At 41.5% G+C, this 27,001-nt stretch overlaps 1 protein-coding gene across 7 annotated transcripts in view; it reads right to left on the bottom strand.

The window, feature by feature from the left end:
- dnm2a (dynamin 2a) overlaps positions 1-27,001 on the bottom strand; it is a 114,486-nt gene that overhangs the window by 10,692 nt on the left and 76,793 nt on the right. For 6 of the 7 annotated variants that reach the window (XM_063015847.1, XM_063015834.1, XM_063015827.1 and 3 more), the window contains 6 exons: positions 18,541-18,651; positions 12,138-12,247; positions 11,929-12,040; positions 6,420-6,584; positions 3,647-3,870; positions 3,307-3,543 (listed from right to left, as the gene is read on the bottom strand). In XM_063015847.1, the coding sequence (XP_062871917.1) occupies positions 3,307-3,543; positions 3,647-3,870; positions 6,420-6,584; positions 11,929-12,040; positions 12,138-12,247; positions 18,541-18,651 (959 nt within the window). Of the gene's footprint in view, positions 1-3,306; positions 3,544-3,646; positions 3,871-6,419; positions 6,585-11,928; positions 12,041-12,137; positions 12,248-18,540; positions 18,770-27,001 lie in introns of those variants that run through there. The other variant, XM_063015856.1, reaches the window with a different exon arrangement.

Genomic DNA, 27,001 nt, shown 5'->3' with positions numbered 1-27,001 from the left:
CTGGCACAAGAAAGGTGAAACTTATGACCAGAAGAATGCTATCCTATGTGAAACATTTACATTTACATTTTCTGCATTTAGCAGACACTCTTATTCAGAGCGACTTACAGAAATGCTTCCATAGTAAACATTTCATTTCTCTAGTTTAAGTAAACAACAGTCGAAGAACACAAATTTGCTGAAACCCGTTAGAACCAGTGGTTTTTTATGGAAATGGAAAAAAATTGTTAGTAAGTAAGTACAAGTCAGCTTAAGTACTTAATAAAAAGGTGATGAATCGTTTTTTAAAGACAGCAAGAGACTCAGATGTTTGGACAGACAGAGGAAGTTCATTCCACCACTTGGGTGCCAGAACAGAGAAGAGCTTTGATGCTTGTCTTCCTCTAGTCCTGGGTGGAGGATCAAGTCGAGCAAAACTGGTGGCTCGGAGGTTGCGCGGTACAGAGCGGGGTTTGATTAGACCGCGAAGGTAGCTTGAGGCTGGTCCATTTTTGGTTTTGTAGGCGAGCATCAGTGTTTTAAACTGAATGCGTGCAGCTACAGGAAGCCAGTGAAGAGAACGCAGCAGTGGGGTGATGTGGCAGTGTTTGGGCTGGTTAAAAACCAGACGGGCAGCTGCGTTTTGAATGAGCTGCAAGGGTTTAATAGTGGACATAGGAGCACCTTCCAGGAGGGAGTTGCAGTAGTCCAACCGTGAGATTATAAGTGACTGAACCAGAATCTGGGTAGCTTCCCTGGAGAGAAACATGGAGTGATGATGTGGAGATGTTTGCAATCGTGGACGAGTTACTGGCATCATGGATTAACAGAAATACCAAGACCTCCTGAGAAAGAATGCTATGCTTTCTGTGATGAAACTGAAGTTTTTGCACAATTTCAAGTCAAGCTTTGTTTGAAATCAGTCCAGGTATATCCTGGATTGGCCTTTTAAGTCTCCATATTTAAATTGCATAGAAAATCTTTGGTTGGATATAAAGAAAGCAACTGTAGCACAAAAGCAATCAAATGTCCATGAGCTTGAAGCTTGTGCATAAGAGGAACGGATAAAGATTCCACAAGAGAGAGTCAGAAGCTTGTTAGGACTTGCTGAAATCACTTATTAGAGGTTATCAAAGTAAATGGATGTTCCACCAAGTATTGAGACTGAACTTATGTTCTCAGAGCAGCAACAAATCCTCCTTTTCTGTGTACTAAGATGACTTCTGGAATAATTTCATTTAATTCTAAACACACAAACATCATCCTCTAAAAGCCTGAGCTTTGATATTCATGCATTTTTCTTCTTGTTTTACCTCATTTACTGTCTATTACTTTTGCTGCTACTACTAGATGGCAGACAAAAGTGTCTACTAATGAGGACAACAGGTCTAAGTTAAGCAGAACGAGGTATAAGGCATTAAGCCGAAATGTAACGTCCCCATATGTGACTGCAGGGTCTCGGGAGTCTAAACCTTGTAAGGTGAGTGGGGTTGAATATTTCCGTTTGCAGCTGTATATACAGTGTATCACAAAAGTGAATACACCCCTCACATTTCTGCAGATATTTAAGTATATCTTTTTATGGGACAACACTGACAAAATGACACTTTGACGCAATGAAAAGTAGTCTGTGTGCAGCTTATATAACAGTGTAAATTTATTCTTCCCTCAAAATAACTCAATATACAGCCATTAATGTCTAAACCACCGGCAACAAAAGTGAGTACACCCCTAAGAGACTACACCCCTAAATGTCCAAATTGAGCACTGCTTGTCATTTTCCCTCCAAAATGTCATGTGATTTGTTAGTGTTACTAGGTCTCAGGTGTGCATAGGGAGCAGGTGTGTTCAATTTAGTAGTACAGCTCTCACACTCTCTCATACTGGTCACTGAAAGTTCCAACATGGCACCTCATGGCAAAGAACTCTCTGAGGATCTTAAAAGACGAATTGTTGCGCTACATGAAGATGGCCAAGGCTACAAGAAGATTGCCAACACCCTGAAACTGAGCTGCAGCACAGTGGCCAAGATCATCCAGCGTTTTAAAAGAGCAGGGTCCACTCAGAACAGACCTCGCGTTGGTCGTCCAAAGTAGCTGAGTGCACGTGCTCAGCGTCACATCCAACTGCTGTCTTTGAAAGATAGGTGCAGGAGTGCTGTCAGCATTGCTGCAGAGATTGAAAAGGTGGGGGGTCAGCCTGTCAGTGCTCAGACCATACGCCGCACACTACATCAAATTGGTCTGCATGGCTGTCACCCCAGAAGGAAGCCTCTTCTGAAGTCTCTACACAAGAAAGCCCGCAAACAGTTTGCTGAAGACATGTCAACAAAGGACATGGATTACTGGAACCATGTCCTATGGTCTGATGAGACCAAGATTAATTTGTTTGGTTCAGATGGTCTCAAGCATGTGTGGCGGCAATCAGGTGAGGAGTACAAAGATAAGTGTGTCATGCCTACAGTCAAGCATGGTGGTGGGAATGCCATGGTCTGGGGCTGCATGAGTGCAGCAGGTGTTGGGGAGTTACATTTCATTGAGGGACACATGAACTCCAATATGTACTGTGAAATACTGAAGCAGAGCATGATCCCCTCCCTCCGGAAACTGGGTCGCAGGGCAGTGTTCCAGCATGATAATGACCCCAAACACACCTCTAAGACGACCACTGCTTTATTGAAGAGGCTGAGGGTAAAGGTGATGGACTGGCCAAGCATGTCTCCAGACCTAAACCCAATAGAACATCTATGGGGCATCCTCAAGCGGAAGGTGGAGGAGCGCAAAGTCTCGAATATCCGCCAGCTCTGTGATGTCGTCATGGAGGAGTGGAAAAGCATTCCAGTGGCAACCTGTGAAGCTCTGGTAAACTCCATGCCCAGGAGAGTTAAGGCAGTTCTGGGAAATAAAGGTGGCCACACAAAATATTGACACTTCAGGAACTTTCACTAAGGGGTGTACTCACTTTTGTTGCCGGTGGTTTAGACATTAATGGCTGTATATTGAGTTATTTTGAGGGAAGAATAAATTTACACTTTTATATAAGCTGCACACAGACTACTTTTCATTGTGTCAAAGTGTCATTTTGTCAGTGTTGTCCCATGAAAAGATATACTTAAATATCTGCAGAAATGTGAGGGGTGTACTCACTTTTGTGATACACTGTATATATACAGCATTTCTCAGCCTCATACACTAATCGAATATCAATCAAAAGATAGTGTTAAGGTAAAAAGCAGCATCACTCTAAATGCAGTGTGCAAGACTGAGAAATGCAGAGAGGAGGCTCACTAGCCTTTCTCTCTGTGAATGCGTAGAGGTGAGTGTTTACCTTGGCACACCAGGGGGCACACGTGCAGGGCGGGAGGGCACTAGAGGAGGTGCGCTGAACGGATCCATGATGCTGTTGTTAAAGGCGTTTATAGGCTGTCCAGGTCGTGATGGGATAGGTGGGGCACCAAAAGCAGGGGAGGGGTTTAGAGGAGGAGGTCCTGGTGTAGGGCCTCTCACTGCTGGAGGCCTGCTGGGGGGAGGAGCCTGTGCAGGTGGTCTTCGCTGAGGGGTGGGGCTATAGACAAGAGAGAGAGAACACAAATAATTGTAATTATTTTATTGTATTAAAATAACGACCGAGTCCTGTAGCCCTACAGGGAATAGTAAGTGATGCTGACCTGACTTCTGGGATCCAGCTGTCATTAACCGGGGGTGGAACCGGTGTAGAAATGGTGGAGGTGCTGATGTCACCGATGATGGTGAGTGCCTCCTTGAGGGCGTGATACATGCGCAGCATCTCGTCCCTCCTCTGAGCCTGATCGGCTGACTCCTCCATAAGAGTGTTCTGATCGCCTGAGGAGTACAGGTACGCCAGCAGCTCGGAGTGGATGAAGTCCTTAGCCTGTAAAGAGAAAATAAAAATCGTAACATTTTTAAAGATGCTTTGCAAACATAACAGCTCTCTAATAAACACACACACTGTAACATTGTGGACTAATAAAATAAAGAAAAGAACTAACTTTTTTAACCTCCGTTCACTTACTTTAATGGTCAGGACCACTACAGAGCAGGTATTATTTAGGTGGTGGGTCATTCTCAGCACTGCAGTGACACTGACATGGTGGTGGTGTGTTAGTGTGTGTTGTGCTGGCATGAGTGGATCAGACACAGCAACGCTGATGGAGTTTTTAAACACCTCACTGTCACTGCTGGACTGAGAATAGTCCACCAACCAAAAACATATCCAGCCAACAGCGCCCCATGGGCTGCGTCCTGTGACCACTGATGAAGGTCTAGAAGATGACCAACTCAAACAGCAGCAATAGATGAGCGATCGTCTCTGACTTTACATCTACAAGGTGGACCAACTAGGTAGGATTGTCTAATAGAGTGGACAATGAGTGGACACCGTATTTAAAAGCTCCAGCAGCGCTGCTGTGTCTGATCCACTCATACCAGCACAACACACACTAACACACCACCACCATCATGTCAGTGTCACTGAAGTGCTGAGAATGATCCACCACTTAAATAATACCTGCTTTGTTGTGGTCCTGACCATTAAAGAACAGAGTAAAAGGAGGTTAAAAACAGCATGTAGGTGAAACAGATGGACTACAGTCAGTAATTGTAGAGCTACAAAGTGCTTCTATATGGTAAGTGGAGCTGATAAAATAAACAGAATATATTTTTCCAAAATTCTTTTTGTGAATTCTGAAGCCCTCTGCTGCCTGCAAGATGAACTGCAAAAAAAAAAAAAAACGTTTTCATCCAAAATGACTTCATCCATTAATTCATGAAACACCCGATTTTGCCGCTACATGTGAGAAGAAATGACTAACCATACCTAAACCCACACAGAGTTGTGATGTTCATCCTGGTCTGGTTTCTGTTTCTCCACCTTGTCTTTGAAGCTAAATCGGTTTTGGTAAACTAATCCTCTAACCACTTTCAGAAACATGGTAAAAACGCAACAACGTAAATCAGAAGAACCAGATGAATGTTGATCATGTGCATTAAGAGGGCAGAGTTTTGGAAATGAGCAAGCATTTATGTTTCCATGCATGTCATTCTGAAAGCTTACTCAGTCAAACTGAAACTGAAACCGAGCGAATTTGTGCATGCCAGCGGTTGACTGTAAACCATTGTCTGATCTGGCATACACACTATATTGCCAAAAGTATTCGCTCGTCTGCCTTCACACACATATTAACTTGAGTGACATCCCATTCTTAATCCATAGGGTTTAATATGATGCCGATCCCCCCTTTGCAACTATAACAGCTTCAACTCTTCTGGGAAGGCTTTCCATGAGGTTTAGGAGTGTGTTTATGGGAATTTTTGACCATTCTTCCAGAAGCGCATTTGTGAGGTCAGACACTGATGTTGGACGAGAAGCCCTGGCTCGCAGTCTCCGCTCTAATTCATCCCAAAGGTGTTCTATCAGGTTGAGGTCAGGACTCTGTGCAGGCCAGTCAAGTTCTTCCACACCAAACTCGCTCATCCATGTCTTTATGGACCTTGCTTTGTGCACTGGTGCGCAGTCATGTTGGAACAGGAAGGGGCCATCCCCAAACTGTTCTCAGAAAGATAGGAGCATGAAATTGTCCAAAATCTCTTGGTATGCTGAAGCATTAAGAGTTCCTTTCACTGGAACTAAGGGGCCGAGCACAACTCCTGAAAAACAACCCCACACCATAATCCCCCCTCCACCAAACTTTACACTCGGCACAATGCAGTCAGACAAGTACCGTTCTCCTGGCAACCGCCAAACCCAGACTCGTCCATCGGATTGCCAGACAGAGAAGCGTGATTCATCACCACAGAGAACACGTCTCCACTGCTCTAGAGTCCAGTGGCGGCGTGCTTTACACCACTGCATCCGACGCTTTGCATTGCGCTTGGTGATGTAAGTCTTGGATGCAGCTGCTCGGCCATGGAAACCCATTCCATGAAGCTCTACACACTGTTCTTGAGCTAATCTGAAGGCCACATAGTTTGGAGGTCTGTAGCGATTAACTCTGCAGAAAGTTGGTGGTGACCTCTACGCGCTATACGCCTCAGCATTCGCTGACCTCACTCTGTCATTTTACATGGCCTACCACTTCGTGGCTGAGTTGCTGTCGTTCCCAATCACTTCCACTTTGTTATAATACCACTTACAGTCGACTGTGGAATATTTAGTAGTGAGGAAATTTCACGACTGGACTTGTTGCACAGGTGGCATCCTATCACGGTACCATGCTGGAATTCACTGAGCTCCTGAGAGTGACACATTCTTTCACTAATGTTTGTAGAAGCAGTCTGCATGCCTAGGTGCTCGGTTTTATACACCTGTGGCCATGGAAGTGATTGGAACACCTGAATTCAATTATTTGGATGGGTGAGTGAATACTTTTGGCAATATAGTGTATGTGCATAACACATTCATAATAACGGCAATTCACTTACATTATTAATCATCAGGTGCATGATGGTTTTAGGCATGAGGTCTCGGATGGTCTTGTTGACGATGCCGATGTAGGAATCCACCAGATTGCGGATCGTTTCCACCTGCCGCTCCAGCTGAGGGTCCATAGAGAAGGTGTCTACTGGGGCACCTTCATCTTCATCAACCTACACCAAGGACACACACACACACACAATATATGAAATCCAAATCTTAACTGTCATAATGGATTTATTGACATATTTGTTTCTTACATTTATGGCCGAAAATATGTGGACACCTGAGCATGGGCATCAATATGACATAACTCCCACTTTTCAGTTACGCCAGCTTATACTTTTCTAGAAATGTTTCTGTGGGAATTTTTGCATTCTCAGTCAAAAATTTCTTTCTGCGATTAGGCACCAAGGTCTTGCTTAGAATTAGCATTGGCAATTTATTTTTATATTTTAAATGGGGTTGTAATCAGGGCTCTGTGCAGGCTGGGGCTTCCTCCACATTCAACTCATCAAACAAGGGGTCTGTCCGAAAACCTAGTGATCTCTCTACATATACGCATTTTACTTCATCCTACACGAAAAAGGCATGTCTAAATTCTTAAATACCTTAAAATGCTGCCTACTAAGGTGCCTTATTTCTAAGCTATAATCTGACTGAATAATGAGGGAGCATCCGATGCTTCCAGAGCGTTGAAGGCAATCCCAGCATTCAATACAACACAACTTTTCTCACAAAAAATTACAAATATGTCGGACGAATATGGAGTTCTTTTCAAATGTAAATAAATTCTCATAGATATTTAATTTGTATAAAGGTGTACAAGTGTCATTTATTTGCAAATTTGGGCCCGTCAGTAAAAGTTTAACTGTTTTTGGTACGCAGAGGGAGGGTTGCGCCGCTTCAGCCCATTGGATTGAAAGGCCTGAGGCTAACTGTATTATCTTAGCAAGCAAAAACTGTGGTGCTGTCTAAGTAGTGCGTCTAAATATGCCTTATACGTTGTATGAATTGTTAGTATCCAGGGTGTCCAATTGTTTTTGGCCAGTGTTACACAGGTCCCTCTTATGTGCGATTTCAAAACATCTATAATAATTCAATTGTAAAAAACGTAAACACATCATAGTGGTCCTGTTGACAGGTCTTGCTGAACAGCCTAGCTTTGGAAGGTGCACTTTTCAGTGCGCTCTCAGTGCCAGTACCAAGTCCGCACTTGTAATTAATCAGTGGTTCATTTTTACTAACCGCCTTATCCCACTCAGGCTAGAAGTGGGTTCTACATCTGGCAAAGGACAGGAATACACCCTAAACTGGGCACCAATCCAACCTTTACTGAGTTTTACTTGCACTTTGGAGCAGCCAATAAACCCTCTACAAGTTTTATTGCATGTTAGTACAACCCCTGGCAAAAATTATGGAATCACCACTCTTGGAAGATGTTCTGTCAATTGTTTAATTTTGTAGAAAAAAAAAAAATCACAGACATGCCACAAAACTATCATTTTTCAAAATGTCAACCTTCTGGCATTAAGAAACAAAAAAAAAAAGAAACAAATATAATAGTTGTGGTCAGTCACAATTGCTTTTTTTAGATCAAGTAGAGGAAAAAAATATGGAATCACTCAAATCTGAGGAAAAAATTATGGAATCACTCTGTAATTTGCAGTTTAAAAACAAAACATCTGCAGCAGATTAGATTTGCTTATTATTCTTCAGTTTAAAAAGAGTGCTTACACCTCGGAGAGCTGTTGCACAAAGCAGATTGTCATGAATCATGGTTCCAACACAAGATATGTCAGTTGAAACAAATGAGAGGATTATAAAACTCCTTCAAGAAGATAAATCATTGTGGAATGTCGCAAAAGATGTTGGTTGTTCCCAGTAAGCTGTGTTTAAAATCTGGACCAAGTCCAAACAAAATGGGAAGGTTGTAAAAGGGAAGCACTGGTAGACCAAGTAAGACATCAAAGCATCAAGATAGAAAACTTAAAGCAATATGTCTTGAAAACAGAAAATGCACAACAAAACAAATGAGAAACAAGTGGCCGGAAAGTGGAGTCAATGTCTGTGACTGAACTGTAAGAAATCACCTAAAAGAAATGGGATTTACATACAGAAAAGCCAAACAAAAGCCACCATTAACACCTAAAAAGAAAAGAACAAGGTTAAAGTAGGCTAAAGAAAAGCAATCGTGGACTGTGGGTGACTGGATAAAAGTGATCTTCAGTGATGAATCGCGAATCTGCATTGGGCAAGGTGATGATGCTGGAACTTTTGTTTGGTGTCTGTCCAATGAAATTTATGAAGATAACTGCCTAAAGAAAACATGTTAATTTCCACAGTTGTTGATGATATGGGCCTGCATGTCGGGTAAAGGCACAGGGGAGATGGTCTTCAATAAATGCCAAAGTCCACATTGAAATTTTGGACGCTTTTCTTATTCCATCAGTTGAAAGGATGTTTGGTGATGATGACTTCATTTTTCAAGATGATAATGCATCTTGCCATAGGGCAAAGGACGTGAAAACTTTCCTTCAAGAAAACATATAATGTCAATGGCATGGCCTGCAAATAGTCCAGATCTCAATCCATTTGAAAATCTCTGGTGGAAATTGAAGAAAATGGTCAATGACAAGGTTCCAACCTGCAAAGCTGATCTGGCAACAGCAAGAGACAGTTGAAGGCAGATTGATGAAGAATACTGTTTGTCATTAGTTAACTCCATGCCTCAGAGAGTTTAAACCATTATAAAAGCCAGAGGTGGTGCAACAAAGTAATAATGGTGCAGTGTTTTCTAATGATTCCATAATTTTTTCCTCAGATTTGAGTGATTCCATATTTTTTTCCTCTACTTGATCTAAAAAAAAAGCAATTGTGACTGACCACAACTATTATATTTGTTTCTTTTTTTATTGTTTCTTAATGCCAGAGGGTTGACAGTTTGAGAAATGATAGTTTTGTGGCATGTCTGTGATTTATTTTTTTTCTACAAAATTAAACAATTGAAAGAACATCTTCCAAGAGTGGTGATTCCATAATTTTTGCCAGGGGTTGTAGAAAACCCATGCCACAGCAGTAAGAACAGAGGGAAAGACTCCCCTCAAACATTAGCCAGTAATGTCCATATGGACTCTCCACACCAGAAATGCAGACTAGTTGATGCTTGTTGATGCCTTATGAGCAACCCTATGTTGATGCCTTATGAGCAACCCTAAAAGAATATTTCTCTGAGATGGAGGGGGAATACAAAATAAATAATGAAACATGGAGATAGTGCCCGGCTGGTGCAGCGTTAAGTTACACTTGCCTAATGCTGAGATCTAGGGTTTGAATCCCCAGCGGTGCAATCAGCCGTGATTGGCTATGCATGAAAGTAGCAGCCTAGCGGTTAAGGTACTGGACTAGTAATGAAAAGGAAGTTGGTTTAAGCCCCAACACTACCAGGTTGCCACTGTTGGGCCCTTAAGCAAGGCCCTTAAACCTAAAGTGCTTAGATAATATACAGTGGGGTCAAAAAGTATTTAGTCAGCCACTGATTGTGCAGGTTCTCCTACTTAGAAAGATGAGAGAGGTCTGTAATTTTCATCATAGGTACACTTCAACTATGAGAGACAAAATGAGAAAAAAAATCCAGGAAATCACATTGTAGGATTTTTAAAGAATTTATTTGTAAATTATGGTGGAAAACAAGTATTTGGTCAATAACAAACAAGCAAGATTTCTGGCTCTCACAGACCTGTAACTTCTTCTTTAAGAAGCTCTTCTGTCCTCCATGTATTAATGCCACCTGTTTGACCTCGTTATCTGTATAAAAGACACCTGTCCACAGCCTCAAACAGTCAGACTCCAAACTCAACCATGGTTAAGACCAAAGAGCTGTCGAAGGACACCAGGAAGAAAATTGTAGACCTGCACCAGGCTGGGAAGAGTGAATCTACAATAGGCAAGCAGGTTGGTGTGAATAAATCAACTGTGGGAGCAATTGTAAGAAAATGGAAGACATACAAGACCATTGATAATCTCCCTTGGGGTCAAGATCTCATCCCGTGGGGTCAAAATGATCATGAGAACGGTGAGCAAAAATCCCAGAACTACACGGAGGGACCTGATGAATGACCTGCAGAGAGCTGGGACCAAAGTAACAAAGGCTACCATCAGTAACACACTACGCCGAGAGGGACTCAAATCCTGCAGTGTCCCCCTGCTTAAGCCAGTACATGTCCAGGCCTGTCTGATGTTTGCCAGAGAGCATATGGATGATCCAGAAGAGGATTGGGAGAATATCATGTGGTCAGATGAAACCAAAATGGAACTTTTTGGTAAAAACTCAACTCGTCGTGTTTGGAGGAAGAAGAATGCTGAAGAACACCATACCTACTGTGAAGCATGGGGGTGGAAACATCATGCTTTGGGGCTCTTTTTCTGCAAAGGGGACAGGACGACTGATCCGTGTTAAGGGAAGAATGAACGGGGCCATGTATCGTGAGATTTTAAGCCAAAACCTCCCTCCATCAGTGAGAGCATTGAAGATGGAACGTGGCTGGGTCTTCCAGCATGACAATGATCCCAAACACACCACTCGGGCAACGATGGAGTGGCTCCGTAAAAAGCATTTAAAGGTCCTGGAGTGGCCTAGCCAGTCTCCAGACCTCAACCCCATAGAAAATTTGTGAAGTCCATGTTGCCCAGCGACAGCCCCAAAACATCACTGCTCTAGAGGAGATCTGCATGGAGGAATGGGCCAAAATACCAGCTACAGTGTGTGCAAACCTGGTGAAGACTTACAGGAAACGTTTGACCTCTGGCATTGCCAACAAAGGTTATGTTACAAAGTATTGAGTTGAACTTTTGTTATTGACCAAATACTTATTTTCCACCATAATTTACAAAAAAAATCTTTAAAAATCCTACAATGTGATTTCCTGGATTTTTTTTTCTCATTTTGTCTCTCATAGTTGAAGTGTACCTATGATGAAAATTACAGACCTCTCTCATCTTTCTAAGTAGGAGAACCTGCACAATCAGTGGCTGACTAAATACTTTTTGGCCCCACTGTACTGTCACAGTATATTATGGATAAAAGCATCTGCTAAGTGCCAAAAATGTAAATGAAAGAAAGAAGAGGGGGGGGAGGGGGGGGGGGGGGGTGTTCCTGCATTGTGTTGGGTATGTTCTTGCATTGTGTTTGGTATGTTCCTGAATTGCACCGAGTGATTCTGGGGTAATGGGACCCACAGCCACTCTGACCAGGATAATGTGGTAGTAAAAGATAAACCCACCCAGAAACGGGGGGAACTCTGCACAGAAAGAACCAGGACCGCTCCACCTGGGGATCAAACCCAGGACCTTGTTGCTGTGAGGCGACAGTGCTACCCACTGAGCCACTGTGCCGCCTATTTGATACAGATAAATCACTAGGTTGTGGACTGAATCAAGCCTGCAGCTTTATCCATAATGCCACAAAAACTGGAACTCTTGAGGTGTATCTGTGGAAAGAACATACGGGTGCAGTACCTGATCCTTCTCAGGGTAAACACCTGCTCGGAGGAACGAGGCCTTCCAACTGTCCACGTCCTCCGGAGTATCGCACGCCAGGTCGATCTGACGCAGATCTTTATAGACATTTCTGCATGAACAAACACGTGGACATAAGAACACCGATAGCATAAACACACACACAAAACACACACACACACAGTGTGTGCTGAACTGTGCTGGCCGACCTTTGCTCTGTGTTGAAGATACTAAAGGTGTGTTTAGTAGACATGAAACCTTTCTCCACATCTCGGATCTTTAGGTTGTCCAGAGGAAGCATGTATTTTTTCTCCTTCTCCTACAAGAGAGCATAAAAGGGAAAGAGAGATAAGGTGACGCAGTGTGAGGGCGACCACAGAGAAACACACACCTACTTCCTGTGTTTTAAGTAAATAAAGTTCGAAATGAAAAATGAGGCTGGTCTTCACTGTGCGATTTTCGGGGTTTAATTAGATAATTACTCCCCTCCCCACTGCTGGGATCCTGGGTTCGAAGCCAGGGTGTTTCTGCCTTGTGCCTAGAGTTTGACAGTGTTAGCTGGACTAAATGCGACCCTGACCAGGACAAAGTAGTTCATGAAAATGAAATGAATAAACTATTTAAGATTATTTTAACAAATCCTCAGTTATGTTGTGATGTGTACTCAACGCCTGATTAGATTATTCAATACGATTCAAGTCAGACAGAAATAACAATAGCATAACCGCTCCTCACGCAACACTGTTTAAGGGTTTGAAAGTCACACACATTCAACAGGTTAAGGTCAGTAGTAATTAAAATCAGACTTAAATAAGTGTACATCTTACATGCAATACAATGGCATTATTTTTAAAGGGACTGCTATTTTTTTTGCATGTCAGCTTTACCGTAATGTGTTGGTGAACAGAACTGTGAGTGTGACTGATAGCAAAGGTAGAGTTTTTAACAAGGACGTCCAGGAAGTTATTTACTGAAGTCAGATGTAAAGCCATTTAAGGATCACAATTTAAATCACCATTACGGTACTAAACACACAGAGAAATATAAGTGAACTTGAACTTCGCAGAGCAGTACATATGAAGCTCTGCTAGCTACACGTCCAGGACTATAGCAGTCCATGGCTCCATTTTAGGCTTATGTTTGTTTGTTTGTTTATTAGGATTTTAACGTCATGTTTTACACTTTGGTTACATTCATGACAGAAACGGTAGTTACTCATTACACAAGATACATCAGTTCACAAGGTTATATCGAACACAGTCATGGACAATTTAGTATCTCCAATTCACCTCACTTGCACATCTTTGGACTGTGGGAGGAAACCGGAGCACCCGGAGAAACCCACGCAGACACGGGGAGAACATGCAAACTCCACACAGAAAGTACTCGGACCACCCCACCTGGGGATCGAACTCAGGACCTTCTTGCTGTGAGGCGACAGTGCTACCCACTTAGCCACCGTGCCGCCCTAGGCCTATGTAAAATAACAAGGTTGTTTTTGACACTTATACACTGAAAATAACACAAATATAATATAAAAACACTGAAATAAAAAAACTGATCCTCACAATCTCTAAGAACACCGAGCTGTAACACATGTTTAAAAGTGAAACAGGTACACACATACATGTGGAGCTTTCCGAGTGAATCTGACAATTGTTCCACACACATGCAGTTTCGTCTCATATGATAACGTATTACAGCACTGCTCAAGCCGAGCGCTGAACAAAGCAACTGTTCATTGTTAATTTAAAATTAAATAAATACATTTTTAAAAAACACGTTGAGTTTAAGAGAAATGTTGAGTTTAAGGGTACACATTTCCCGACAAAGGGCGTTGAGTTTCAAAGATTTTGAGTTTAGGGGATGTTGAGTTACAAGGTACCAGTGTAGTTTGTTCACACCTGTTTTTGTGGAAGCTGATTAAATAGTGAAATAATGTTGATGTTTTTACTCTGGCTGCTTCTCATTTTTATTGCCTGATTGTAACATCCATTCTTAACAGTAACAGCTTATCAGAGCTGTACAATTTACTGCTTTTATATAAAAGATAAAATTATTATTGAGCAGAATTAAGTTCAGCAAATTGGTCCGGCCCTCCTATCTCAGTTTGTCATGTGTCCCCTTGGACTTTTTAATTGCCCACTATTGGCCTATTGTTGCCAATTTACCTGCTTTAACTGTCCCAACTTTGTGTGTGTGTTACAGCTATCAAATTCAAAATTTACTCATAATACTTACAATTACAAAATGCTATTAAGTTGGTCAGCCAAATATTAACCCCAATTTTTTGGGAAATGGGGTTTGTACAATAATAGACCACCTTTATGCCAACAAACTATTTCTAAGGCTTGTCAGATTAAAAAAAGCCTTTTTTGATTTAAATCTAACCACAAAATTTAGTGTCTGAAGTTTGTCAGCGTAAAAATAAGGGCTGTACAGAAAAGAACCTCATTTTTAAACACAAAGCTGCTGTCCTCTTAACCAGGCCTACGAACATTAAATAATTAAATAAAGCCAGTAAAACTTAGATCTACGCTCCTGAAGTACTAAAGTAAAGGCAGGGAAAAAAATCAAGGCACAGGAATCCACTGCTTTAGAGCGGTATTAACACTGGACCACCAGTGTGGCATGGTGGGCAGGAGGGTGATGGGCGAGAGAGATAGAAAGTATATGTGAGTGAGTGAGTCTTGGTGTGCTATGTAGAAGTGGGGGTTGCCAGCGCTCTGTTAAGCAGAAGCATCTGGAAACATTTATGCACTCACAGAAAGAGACCTAACGGTTACATCACTCAGATGAACACAAAACCTCCCTCCCCCAACACACACACACACGCACGCCACCCCCAGTACGCGTAACCCAGTACGATTTCCTGCAAATTCCAAAGTCAGATCCCGGCTGGAACATCTCAGCCCGCCTGCCACGTCACTCTCGTCCCGCCGTGTACCACCGCTCTGCTCTCTTCGTTCTCTTTTTCTTTATTTCTTTCTGCCTCTGCCACAGAGAAGTGCACAAGGGGACACGGCATGCGCCGTTCTTGGGAAATTCGTGGCGAGGGGCGACGGAAAAAGTCCCGGTCCAGGACTGGGCGACAAACTTCTCTGTACTAACAGCAACTGGTAAGCGAAGAGCATGTGTGCTTTACTTCAGTATGTAGCAACAATCGAAAGCTTGTATGTGCTATTTTAAGTGCAACTGATTGCAAAATACTTGTTTTTATGCATGACTATTATTAGATTATACATAGGGCAAGGATCAGAGATCAGAAGAAAAAAAACTCATTTATGTACAAACAGATTACAAGAATAAATTTAATTTCTAATTTATAATCTTATCTGTGGTACAAGAAGTATTTTATTGGGTTTTTTCCCCCAGCTTAAGTTCAGATTTATGAAAAACACAAACCCATGCTTAGATAAGAGAATCTGGCCTCTGTTGATAAAGTGCGGTGTAGATTCATTAGAACTAAGACAAAAACTAAATCTAATTCTGTTCCAGTCTTGCTAATAGTCATGACCGTTCAGCTTTATCAGTGTGTCTGATTTGAATGTTTACTTTCTTCTTTCCCCCTCCACACTCCAGGCCAGTGACCTGCGGCATAACTGAACCCTCCGTCCATGCATCCCACCCCCCCGCCTGCCCAGTGTTCAGACTACCTGTTCATCATGCTGCAGCTGAACAGTAGTCCGCACATTGGTTAGGCTGGGCCGGGACACACACACACACGAGCGAGAGGATGACTCTACGGATGTTGTATTACGGTGGTTTTGGAGTGGGACATCATGTAAAGTTGATGTGCTATAGCAGGTTTGCAGGTCCTGATAAACTTAACTAGCTCCTTCTGCACCATGCCAAGAACACATTTTCATTTAATTTAACATTAGCAAACTCCTTAATCCAAATAAAGCAGGATACATTTCAAATCACAATGGGTTTAAAGCCATGCACAAGGCCCCAATGTTGGCAGCTTGGCAGTGGTGGAGTGTAAACCTTTAAACTTCATACTAATCTTATCTAAACCAGTGAGAAAGGACTGCCTATATGGTGTAGAGCTTTTTGTAAAGTGACAAAGAACTTTGGGACCACACCGTTATACCACAGGCCTTTTACTACTACAATCCATCTGTTTAGAAATATGTAAGATAATTCCATTCCTGGAGTCCACTTCCCTTGTGACATTTACGCCTTTTATCCAAAGCGACTTACAGTACTGTGACAGTATATTGTCTGAGCAATTGAGGGTTAAGGGCCTTGTTTAAGGGCCCAACAGCGACAACCTGGCAGTAGTGAGGCTTGAACCAGCGACTTTCCGATTACTAGTCCACTACCTTAACCACTAGGTTACAACTGCCCTAGGCTACAACTGTGACATCTCAGACAATCCCTAAAACTTTTTGGCTTTGCACAACATCTGTAACATAGAAAATTAAAGAACATGCAATAATAATTTAGTAATGTTAAAGTGGGGAGGGTGGGGGTGTTGGGGGAAGACTGGACTTATTACATAATATACCTGTATATATTATATACATAATATGGACGCTCAGGTGGCGCAGCAGTAAAACACCAGAGCTGACATTACAAACTCATCGGTTCGAATCTCAGCTCTGCCATCCGCCTGGGCTGGGCACCTACATGAACAACGATTGGCTTGTTGTTCATACAGGGTGGAAGCCAGATAGGGACTCTCTCATGGCTGATGCAATTACGACCTCTGCTGGCTGACAGATGGTGCCTGCACAGAGTCTGGGAATACTGCGTTGATCAGGGTGTGGCTCGAGGAGCGGGGATCAGCATCAGTAGAGAGGAAGGATAAGGCAATCTGGTAACTGGACGCGCTGAAGTCGGCAGAAAAAAATATATATACATAAATAATATGGGTTTCCCAGTGTTTCCCGGCTTTACCCTGGTCAGGGTTGATGGAGAATAAAAAAAAAAACTAATGATACCACAGAACTGTAAAAACAATGTGTTTAAAGTGAAAGCGTCAAAGAGAAAACTGCAAAACAATCCTTTAATTGTTTTGGCTTTGCACAACAGCTGTAATATAGAGGACTTATGACCACACGATATTATTACATGCAATCTTAAGAGGGTAAGGGGGGGGTCTGGAGAGTGTGTCTTGTCCTAATCCTGTCATTTTACATGTGAAAACCTCAATAAACTAATTTAAAAACAAAACCTTGTTTGAGTAGTAATAGTCTACAATACAGCTTATAAGAAATGAGGTCTTGCTAGCAGGACTATATTACATATGGTGTTCATACTGTGTCTTGAATTTTAGGAATTAAGCCTCTCCTGCTTGTAAACACTGCTCATGTGCTTATCAAACTCATGATTAGCATAAAGAAAGCTTAGACACGACAGTTACAATCCAACGACTAAAAAAAAAAACTAAAAATTGAACTTAAAAGGATATAAACCGATCAGCCATAACATTAAAACCACCTCCTTGTTTCTACACACACTGTCTATTTTATCAGCTCCACTTACCATATAGAAGCACTTTGTAGTTCTACAATTACTGACTGCAGTCCATCTGTTTCTCTGAATACTTTGTTAGCCCCCTTTCATGCTGTTCTTCAATGGTCACCACAGAGCAGGTATTATTTGGGTGGTGGATGATTCTCAGCACTGCAGTGACACTGACATGGTGGTGGTGTGTTAGTGTTAGCAGCACTGCTGGAGTTTTTAAACACCTCACTGTCACTGCTGGACTGAGAATAGTCCACCAACCAAAATATCCAGCCACCAGCGCCCCGTGGGCAGCGTCCTGTGAGCACTGATGAAGGTCTAGAAGATGACCAACTCAAACAGCAGCAATAGATGAGCGATCATCTCTGATTTTACATCTACAAGGTGGACCAACTAGGTAGGAATGTCTAATAGAGTGGACAGTGAGTGGACACGGTATTTAAAAACTCCAGCAGCGTTGCTGTGTCTGATCCACTCATACCAGCACAACACACACTAACACACCACCACCATGTCAGTGTCACTGCAGTGCTGAGAATGATCCACCATCTAAATAATACCTACTCTGTAGTGGTCCTGTCGGGGTCCTGACCATTAAAGAACAGGATGAAAGCAGGCTAAAAAAAAGTATGTAGAGAAACAGATGGACTACAGTCAGTAATTGTAGAACTACAAAGTGCTTCTATATGGTAAGTGGAGCTGATAATATGGACAGTAAGTGTAGAAAGAAGGAGGTGGTTATGTTACGGCCGATCGGTGTATATACACACTCAAACTTACATGCACATACACTCACTCACACGCACTTACACATGCACACAACCAACACAGTCTAGTTCCCTGGACTCTGACAACTTCAACACATACAACTACTTAGTGACTGTATTACTTGCAATTTGCACAATATTGCATCTTGCACCTTCTCTGCTGCGAAATGTACTTGTATACAGCTGAAATGACAATGAAGCATCTCTTGAACTCTTGATGGGTGGGTGCTTTGATAATTTTATGGTAATACAAAGCTTTTAAAAATTAAAATTGAGGCATTTCTAGCAGAATTTTAGCAAAGTCAACATGACACACTATTACTATCACACTATCAGCTCTTGGCTCACCACCTGCAATCAACTGACTCACCTCTTCATCCTTGTACCAGGACAGGGACTCGGCCGTCAGGACAAACCAGTACTCCTTGGATCCTCCCTTCATGAAGCTGATGTTAATGGTCAGCCATCCTTTGCGGATCACCTGTGGAGAGGAAATTTAAGCGTGCAATGATCAAAAGGTCATCAGGGCACACTTCTCCACACGAGCACGGCGGTGTGTGAACATGTCTAGCCTGGCAGTGAGAACTGCTCACACTTACCTGTTGAGGAAAGCAGGGCTGAACTGTATGACACACAAGATGAAATCCTAACCTTAACATCTTTATATAGACTATAAAACACACCTACATGTGGAGTGCATTTACATGTGCAAAATGATCAACAGGATTCTGGCAACATTCTGGTTTGGTCTGATTAATTAGATTATAGACTAAAAAGGAAGGAGTTCACGAGTACATCAACAAACAGATTTGTTTCAGTGAAGTGACTCAAATGACTAAATCTGTTACTTTAATAATCAGTGCATGTACACTGACATGACTGGCTATGTCTGAGGGTGAGGGAGTGGTCGAACAGCCTAGTCATTGGAAGATGCACTTATCCGTGTGCTCTCAGTACCAGTGCTCCACATATTGTAATTGTTATTATTTATTTATTAGGATTTTAACGTCATGTTTACACACTATGGTTATATTCATAACAGGACAGGTAATTAGTGGTTACACAAGATTCATCAGTTTAAGTTTTTTTTTTTTTTTTATGTCAAACACAGTCATGGACAATTTTGCGTAAGCCACCATGCCGATATAAAATGCAGCCACATAATGGAAAACGATTGTGCTAGCCTGTTGTACCTTATCAGTATAGGGGTTATTCAAATAACTGTTCAGTTAAAATCCAGAAAATTAGGGGGGGGGAAATCAGAGAAAAAGAGAAATAAAAAAAACAATAAACTCTAATTCACCCCACTTTCATGTCTTTGGACTGTGGGAGGAAACCGAAGCTCCCGGAGGAAAAATAAGATGGCCGGTGCAAGATAAAATCCTGCTGTCTGGTCGAGGAGCGAAAAAAGAGAGTAAAGCGGTCCTTCATATGTGCTGAAACTCTGTGAATGAGTTTGCTGCTGGCCAATATCATGTATTTATTTATTCATTAGGATTTTAACATCATGTTTTACATACTATGGTCACATTCATGACAGGAGAGGTAGTTACTGGTCACAGAAGATTCATCAGTTCACAAGTTGTATCTCTAATTCACCTCACCTGCATTTCTTTAGACTGTGGGAGGAAACCAGAGCTTCCGAAGGAAACCCACACAGAGAGGACCCGGACCGCTCCACCTGGGGATCGAACCCAGGACCTTTTTGCAGTGAGGTGACAATGCTACCCACTGACTGGCTGATATAAAATGCAGCCACATAATGGAGGATGAGTGTGCTTGGCTGTGGCACCTTATCAGTAAGGGGGTTGTTCAACTAGCTGTTCAGCTAAAATCCAGGTGTCTATTAAATTCTTAAAAACTCTACTGGTTTTACTATCATTTAGAACAACAGTTTGTTTGTTTATTAGGATTTTAATGTCATGTTTTTCACTCTTTGGTTACATTCATTTAGTATTTCCAATTCACCTCACTTGCATGTCTTTGGACTGTGGGAGGAAACCGGAGCTCCCGGAGGAAACCCACGCAGACACGAAGAGAACATGCAAACTCCACACAGAAAGGACCCAGACCGCCCCACCTGGGGATCGAATTCAGGACCTTTTTGCTGTGAAGCGACAGTTCTACCCACTTAGCCACATGACTCGTGCCATTTAGAACAACAGAGCATGCATCAATCAGATTAAAGTGCCAAAATCCAATAATGATTATTATTGCACATGTAAACACAATCAATACTGTAAAATGTGTAAAAAGCTAAACTACAAGTGCACACGCTGACTTAGTCTAAGAAAGATCTGCGATGGTCTCATCCTGAAGAAAAAGAGCAAAAAAACAACAACATGCAAAGAGGTCTGTGTCATCAGATTCAACAGAACTTTAAAGGAGTGAAGGTCAGGGGTCGGCGGTGGTGCGTGTTAGAGTGGTCAGTACAAACAAGAATGGACAAAGCTGCTAGCAAGATTACTTGTTATTGATTAATGGATTAGGAGGAAGTGAACATGTTCTATTGTACGTGTTAGAGGTCTAGAACAAACCTATAAGGGAAACAAAGTTAAGCAGAAGTTAAAGTTAAGAGAAGACGGTAGGCATTTGGGTTTCAGTGGAATAAAAGGTGGGAGGGAACTTGGAGAGGAAGGTACAATTCTTGATTAAAAGAGTGAAGTGTGAGAGGAGGAGAGCTAGTGATCCTACAATGTTACTGCTATTAATAAAGGAAGCTGGAAGCTTGATTGGACAGGTTTTGGACAGATTTAAAAATTCACATTCTTCACACTTGGTGCCAAAAAATGAATAAAGCAAAATCCTCAACACCAAATTCTTACTGCTAGACCATTTAACAGCAAATTAAGTCAATGCTGAGGTAGACCACCACCTCTCCCAGCTCTTCCCTTTAAAGGACGAGTTCAGCATAAAATCAAATACACAATTTTTTCTTACCTACAGCAAATACACCGACCAGCCATAAAATTATGACCACTGACAGGTGAAGTGAACAACACTGATTATTTCTTCATCACTGCACCTATTAGTGGGTGGGATATATTAGGCAGCAGGGGAACATTTTATGCTTAAAGTTGATGTGTTAGAAGCAGGAAAATGAACAAGCGTAAGGATTTGAGCGAGTTTGACGAGGGCCAAATTGTGATGGCTAGATGACTGGGTCAGAGCATCTCCAAAACTGCAGCTCTTGTGGGGTGTTCCTGGTCTGCAGTTGTCAGTATCTATCAAAAGTGGTCCAAGGAAGGAACAGTGGTAAACCGGTGACAGGGTCATGGGCAGCCAAGGCTCACTGATGCACGTGGGGAGCGAAGGCTGGCTCGTGTGGTCCGATCCAACAGACGAGCTAGTGTAACTCGAATTGCTGAAGAAGTTAATGCTGGTTCTGATAGAGAGGTGTCAGAATACACAGTGCATCACAGTTTGTTGCTTGTAGGGCAGTAAAATGGGGACAAACACAATATTAGGAAGGTGGTCAAAATGTTATGCCTGATCGATGTATAATCCTTGCACATGTTCTGCTGATAAACTGTATTTGGTTAAAGTGGAAAAATGTGTGTCTTTGATTTCTGGCTGAACCGTTTCTTCAATCCTTCGCTTTCCAAAAAACTTGTGTGAGTCATAGAAGGAAAATATTAGTCAGAACAAGCTCTTCCAAATGAGAAGCAGGAGAGAAGCAGGACACAGAAACGGTTTGCCTTGTTGGAGAAAGGCTTTAAACCCTCTAAACTGGAGCATCAAATGTGGAGGACCCAAAAAGCACAGTAGATAAAGACAAGCAGAGTAATGAAATAAACTCGATGATGGGCTGTATACGTTTTGTGTTATCACGTTGCAGCGCATGGAGATACGGACTTCCTGTTCGAGCACATAGCTGTGGTCAGTCTGGCCCCCATCTGTAAGGATCCACTTTCAGTTTCCGCTCTACACTACACTGACTCATCGTACAGTCCTAACCGAGTACTCATGCTTTACATCTGTTACTGACTTCAACAGTGACCAGGGAATCAACTAAACAAATCACAAGAAATGCACATAAAGTACACAAACACAAACCTTAACAACAAAAAAGATGTCAATTGTTGATGCAGTATTAAAAAGAAGGATGAAGCACGGCTGGACAAACTGATCAGCCGCGCTGGGGCAGTGGTCGGCATTGAACTGGAATCTCTGGTGAGTGTGGCTGAAAGAAGGACACTAAGCAATCTTCACTCCATCATGGACAATGTGAACCACCCCTTGCACACTGTTGTTGTAAAACAGAGGAGTATGTTCAGTGACAGACTTTTGTCACTGAGCTGCTCCACGGACAGATTAAAAAGGTCATTCGTCCCCAGAGCCATTAGGCTCTATAACTCCAGCATTTGTGGACAACGGGTGATCACTAAGGACTGAGTGTATATACATGTATATACAGCGGGGGAAATAAGTATTGAACGCATTAACATTTTTCTCAGTAAATATATTTCTGATGGGGTTATTGACATAACATTTTCACCGGATGTCAGTAACAACCCAAATAATCAACACACACAAAGAAATCATAACAAATAGGTGGTGCAAAAAGGCATGGAAAGCCAAAGCACCAGCTGAAATCTGTCCATATTTAAAAAGCAATCCTGCCCCTATCAGTGCAAATTAATATTAGCTGCTTTAGTCCTAACTGATGGCCTATCAAAACAGTTTCTCATCACCAAGTTGTCACACAAGAAGCATCTGTTGATGGGTAAGAGCAAAGAGCTCTCTCAAGACCTTTGCAACCTTATTGTTGCAAAACATACTGATGGTATTGGTTACAGACGTATTTCTAAACTTCTGAATGTTCCAGTGAGCACCGTTGGAGCCATTATTCGGAAGTGGAAAGAACATCATTTCACCATAAACCGGCCATGACCAGGTGCTCCTCGCAATATTTCTGACAGAGGAGTCAAAACAATAATCAGAAGAGTTGTCCAAGAGTCAAGGACCACTCATGGAGAGCTTCAGAAAGACCTGGAATTAGCAGATACTGTTGTTACAAAGAAACAATGAGTAATGCACTTAACCATCATGGTCTCTATGCACGCTCACCGCGCAAGACTCCATTTCTGAAGAAAAAGCTTGTTTAATGTTTGCTGCACAACATTTGGGCAAGCCTATAAAATACTGGGAAAATATAGTCTGGTCAAATAAGACCAAAATTGAACTCTTTGGGTTTCATAGCACACACCATGTTTGGAGGAGAAATGAAACCCCAATAACACCATACCAACAGTGAAGTTTAGAGGTGGGAACATCATGGTGTGGGGCTGTTTCTCAGCATATGGTACTGGTAGACTTCATTTAATTAAAGAAAGGATGAATGGAGAAATGCACCGAGACATTCTTGATAAGAATCTGCTGCCATCTACCAGGATGCTGAAGATGAAACGAGGGTGGACATTTCAACTAGACAATGATCCCAAACACACAGCCAAGGAAACTCTCAAGTGGTTTCAGAGAAAGAAAATAAAGCTGCTAGAATGTCCTAGTCAATCACCCGACTTGAATCTAATTGAAAATCTATGGAAAGAACTGAAGATCAGAGTTCATAGAAGACACCCCCAAAACCTTCAAGATTTGAAGACAGTTTTTCTGGAAGAACGGGCCAAAAATACACCTGAACAATACATGCAACTACTTTCTCTATACAGAAGGCCTCTTAAAGCTGTCCTTACCAACAAAGGCTTTTTCTTCTATGTATTAAAATAAATTTCAGTAAGTGTGTTCAATACTTTTTCCCTGTGTCATTCCACTTTATTGAACATAACTTAATTTATGGATTTATTTGTTTTGATTTCTTTGTATGTGTGGATTATTTGGGTTGTTACCGACATCCGGAGAAAATTTAATGTCAATAACCCCATCAGAAATATATTTACTGAGAAAAATGTTAATGCGTTCAATACTTATTTCCCCCGCTGTATGTGTACCTAAGTATATTCATACAAATGCATATGTATGCTAATGTACATATAGTTATGGCTATATTGGCCCAATCCAATGTGCAATACTTGTCACTTTATATTTAATATTTAATCTATATTTAACCTGGACCGTGTACTGTATACTTGGAACTGCAACTTCCTGCACTTTTAATTCCATTCGGTTATTTTGTTTATTACACTCAATCCATCCTCATCATTAATAACCGCTCTGTAGCTATGCAGTATATGTAAAACTCAGGTTACACTCAATCTGTCAAAAGTTTTTGTACTTTCTCGAATTTATATTGTTGTAATTTGTCTTCTTTAAAGTGTGTATTTGATTTGATTTAATGTAGAATGCTACTGGGACTCTAATTTCCTTCGGGATCAATAAAGTATCTATCTATCTATCTATCTATCTATCTATCTATCTATCTATCTATCTATCTATCTATCTATCTATCTATCTATCTATCTATCTATCTATCTATCTATCTATCTATCTATCTATCTATCTATCTATCTATCTATCTATCTGTTTAAAATGTTAGTCATTCACCAAAATGAGGTGAAAACCAGGTACAGTTTTAGTTGGTCAGATGGAGGGTCAATAAATGTTAGTCATCAATAATAATACAGTTATGAATTGCAGTCAATCATTTAGAGGTTTATTATTAATATTATTTCTACAGCAGTAAACATTTAAGATGCAATTATTAGTCAGATTTCACTCCTAATCACACATATTGAAACATAATCGACTGCAATACTGGTGAATTAGTATTAAGTTAGACGTGATTAACATTAGAATCAGAATTAGTTCATATCAGAAAAGATCCTCACTTTTGCCAGATAATGTGAACAGACTTGTCATTGTAAATAACTGACTGAAAGATGGGTAGCTGTTAACAACTCTATATAGGCATTGGCTGGCTTTCTAAAAATAATTTATATTTAATAATTTCATCATCATTTTATTAATGTTTTATTGGTAAAAATGTTCTTGCAATAAAAATGTGCATAACTGTTAAAATTTTGCTTAGTAATTTTTTAAGTCGATTAATCTCCATTTAAAATTTTAATCGTGTAACAGCCCTAATATAAACATATATAATTGATTTAAATTATAATATTTTGTTGTAGCTACAGTTTTGTTTCAACAGGGTTTCAGCAGATTTGTATTATTGGACTGTTGTATTTTGTACTAAAGTACGGAAAAGTTTACCGAGGAAACTCTTTTGTAAGTCGCTCTGGATAAGATCATCCTATTTATTAATTTTTTTATTTCTTTACTTTTATGTACTTCTGTAATTACTGACTTTAAATTTTGAGTTCATAATTTGACTAAGAAATGACACGTACCTACAGTGTATCACAAAAGTGAGTACACCCCTCACATTTCTGCAAATATTTCATTATATCTTTTCATGGGACAACACTATAGACATGAAACTTGGATACAACTTAGAGTAGTCAGTGTACAACTTGTATAGCAGTGTAGATTTACTGTCTTCTGAAAATAACTCAACACACAGCCATTAATGTCTAAATGGCTGGCAACATAAGTGAGTACACCCCACAGTGAACATGTCCAAATTGTGCCCAAAGTGTCAATATTTTGTGTGACCACCATTATTATCCAGCACTGCCTTAACCCTCCTGGGCATGGAATTCACCAGAGCTGCACAGGTTGCTACTGGAATCCTCTTCCACTCCTCCATGATGACATCACGGAGCTGGTGGATGTTAGACACCTTGAACTCCTCCACCTTCCACTTGAGGATGCGCCACAGGTGCTCAATTGGGTTTAGTCCATCACCTTTACCTTCAGCTTCCTCAGCAAGGCAGTTGTCATCTTGGAGGTTGTGTTTGGGGTCGTTATCCTGTTGGAAAACTGCCATGAGGCCCAGTTTTCGAAGGGAGGGGATCATGCTCTGTTTCAGAATGTCACAGTACATGTTGGAATTCATGTTTCCCTCAATGAACTGCAGCTCCCCAGTGCCAGCAACACTCATGCAGCCCAAGACCATGATGCTACCACCACCATGCTTGACTGTAGGCAAGATACAGTTGTCTTGGTACTTCTCACCAGGGCGCCGCCACACATGCTGGACACCATCTGAGCCAAACAAGTTTATCTTGGTCTCGTCAGACCACAGGGCATTCCAGTAATCCATGTTCTTGGACTGCTTGTCTTCAGCAAACTGTTTGCGGGCTTTCTTGTGCGTCAGCTTCCTTCTGGGATGACGACCATGCAGACCGAGTTGATGCAGTGTGCGGCGTATGGTCTGAGCACTGACAGGCTGACCTCCCACGTCTTCAACCTCTGCAGCAATGCTGGCAGCACTCATGTGTCTATTTTTTAAAGCCAACCTCTGGATATGACGCCGAACACGTGGACTCAACTTCTTTGGTCGACCCTGGCGAAGCCTGTTCCGAGTGGAACCTGTCCTGGAAAACCGCTGTATGACCTTGGCCACCATGCTGTAGCTCAGTTTCAGGGTGTTAGCAATCTTCTTATAGCCCAGGCCATCTTTGTGGAGAGCAAGAATTCTATTTCTCACATCCTCAGAGAGTTCTTTGCCATGAGGTGCCATGTAGAATATCCAGTGGCCAGTATGAGAGAATTGTACCCAAAACACCAAATTTAACAGCCCTGCTCCCCATTTACACCTGGGACCTTGACACATGACACCAGGGAGGGACAACGACACATTTGGGCACAATTTGGACATGTTCACTGTGGGGTGTACTCACTTATGTTGCCAGCTATTTAGACATTAATGGCTGTGTGTTGAGTTATTTTCAGAAGACAGTAAATCTACACTGCTATACAAGCTGTACACTGACTACTCTAAATTATATCCAAGTTTCATGTCTATAGTG

This window comes from Trichomycterus rosablanca, chromosome 2 (assembly GCF_030014385.1).
Source record: "Trichomycterus rosablanca isolate fTriRos1 chromosome 2, fTriRos1.hap1, whole genome shotgun sequence".
Taxonomy (NCBI): Eukaryota; Metazoa; Chordata; class Actinopteri; order Siluriformes; family Trichomycteridae; genus Trichomycterus; species Trichomycterus rosablanca.
Note: the sequence above shows the minus strand (reverse complement) of the source record. Positions and strands in the feature narration are given on the sequence as shown.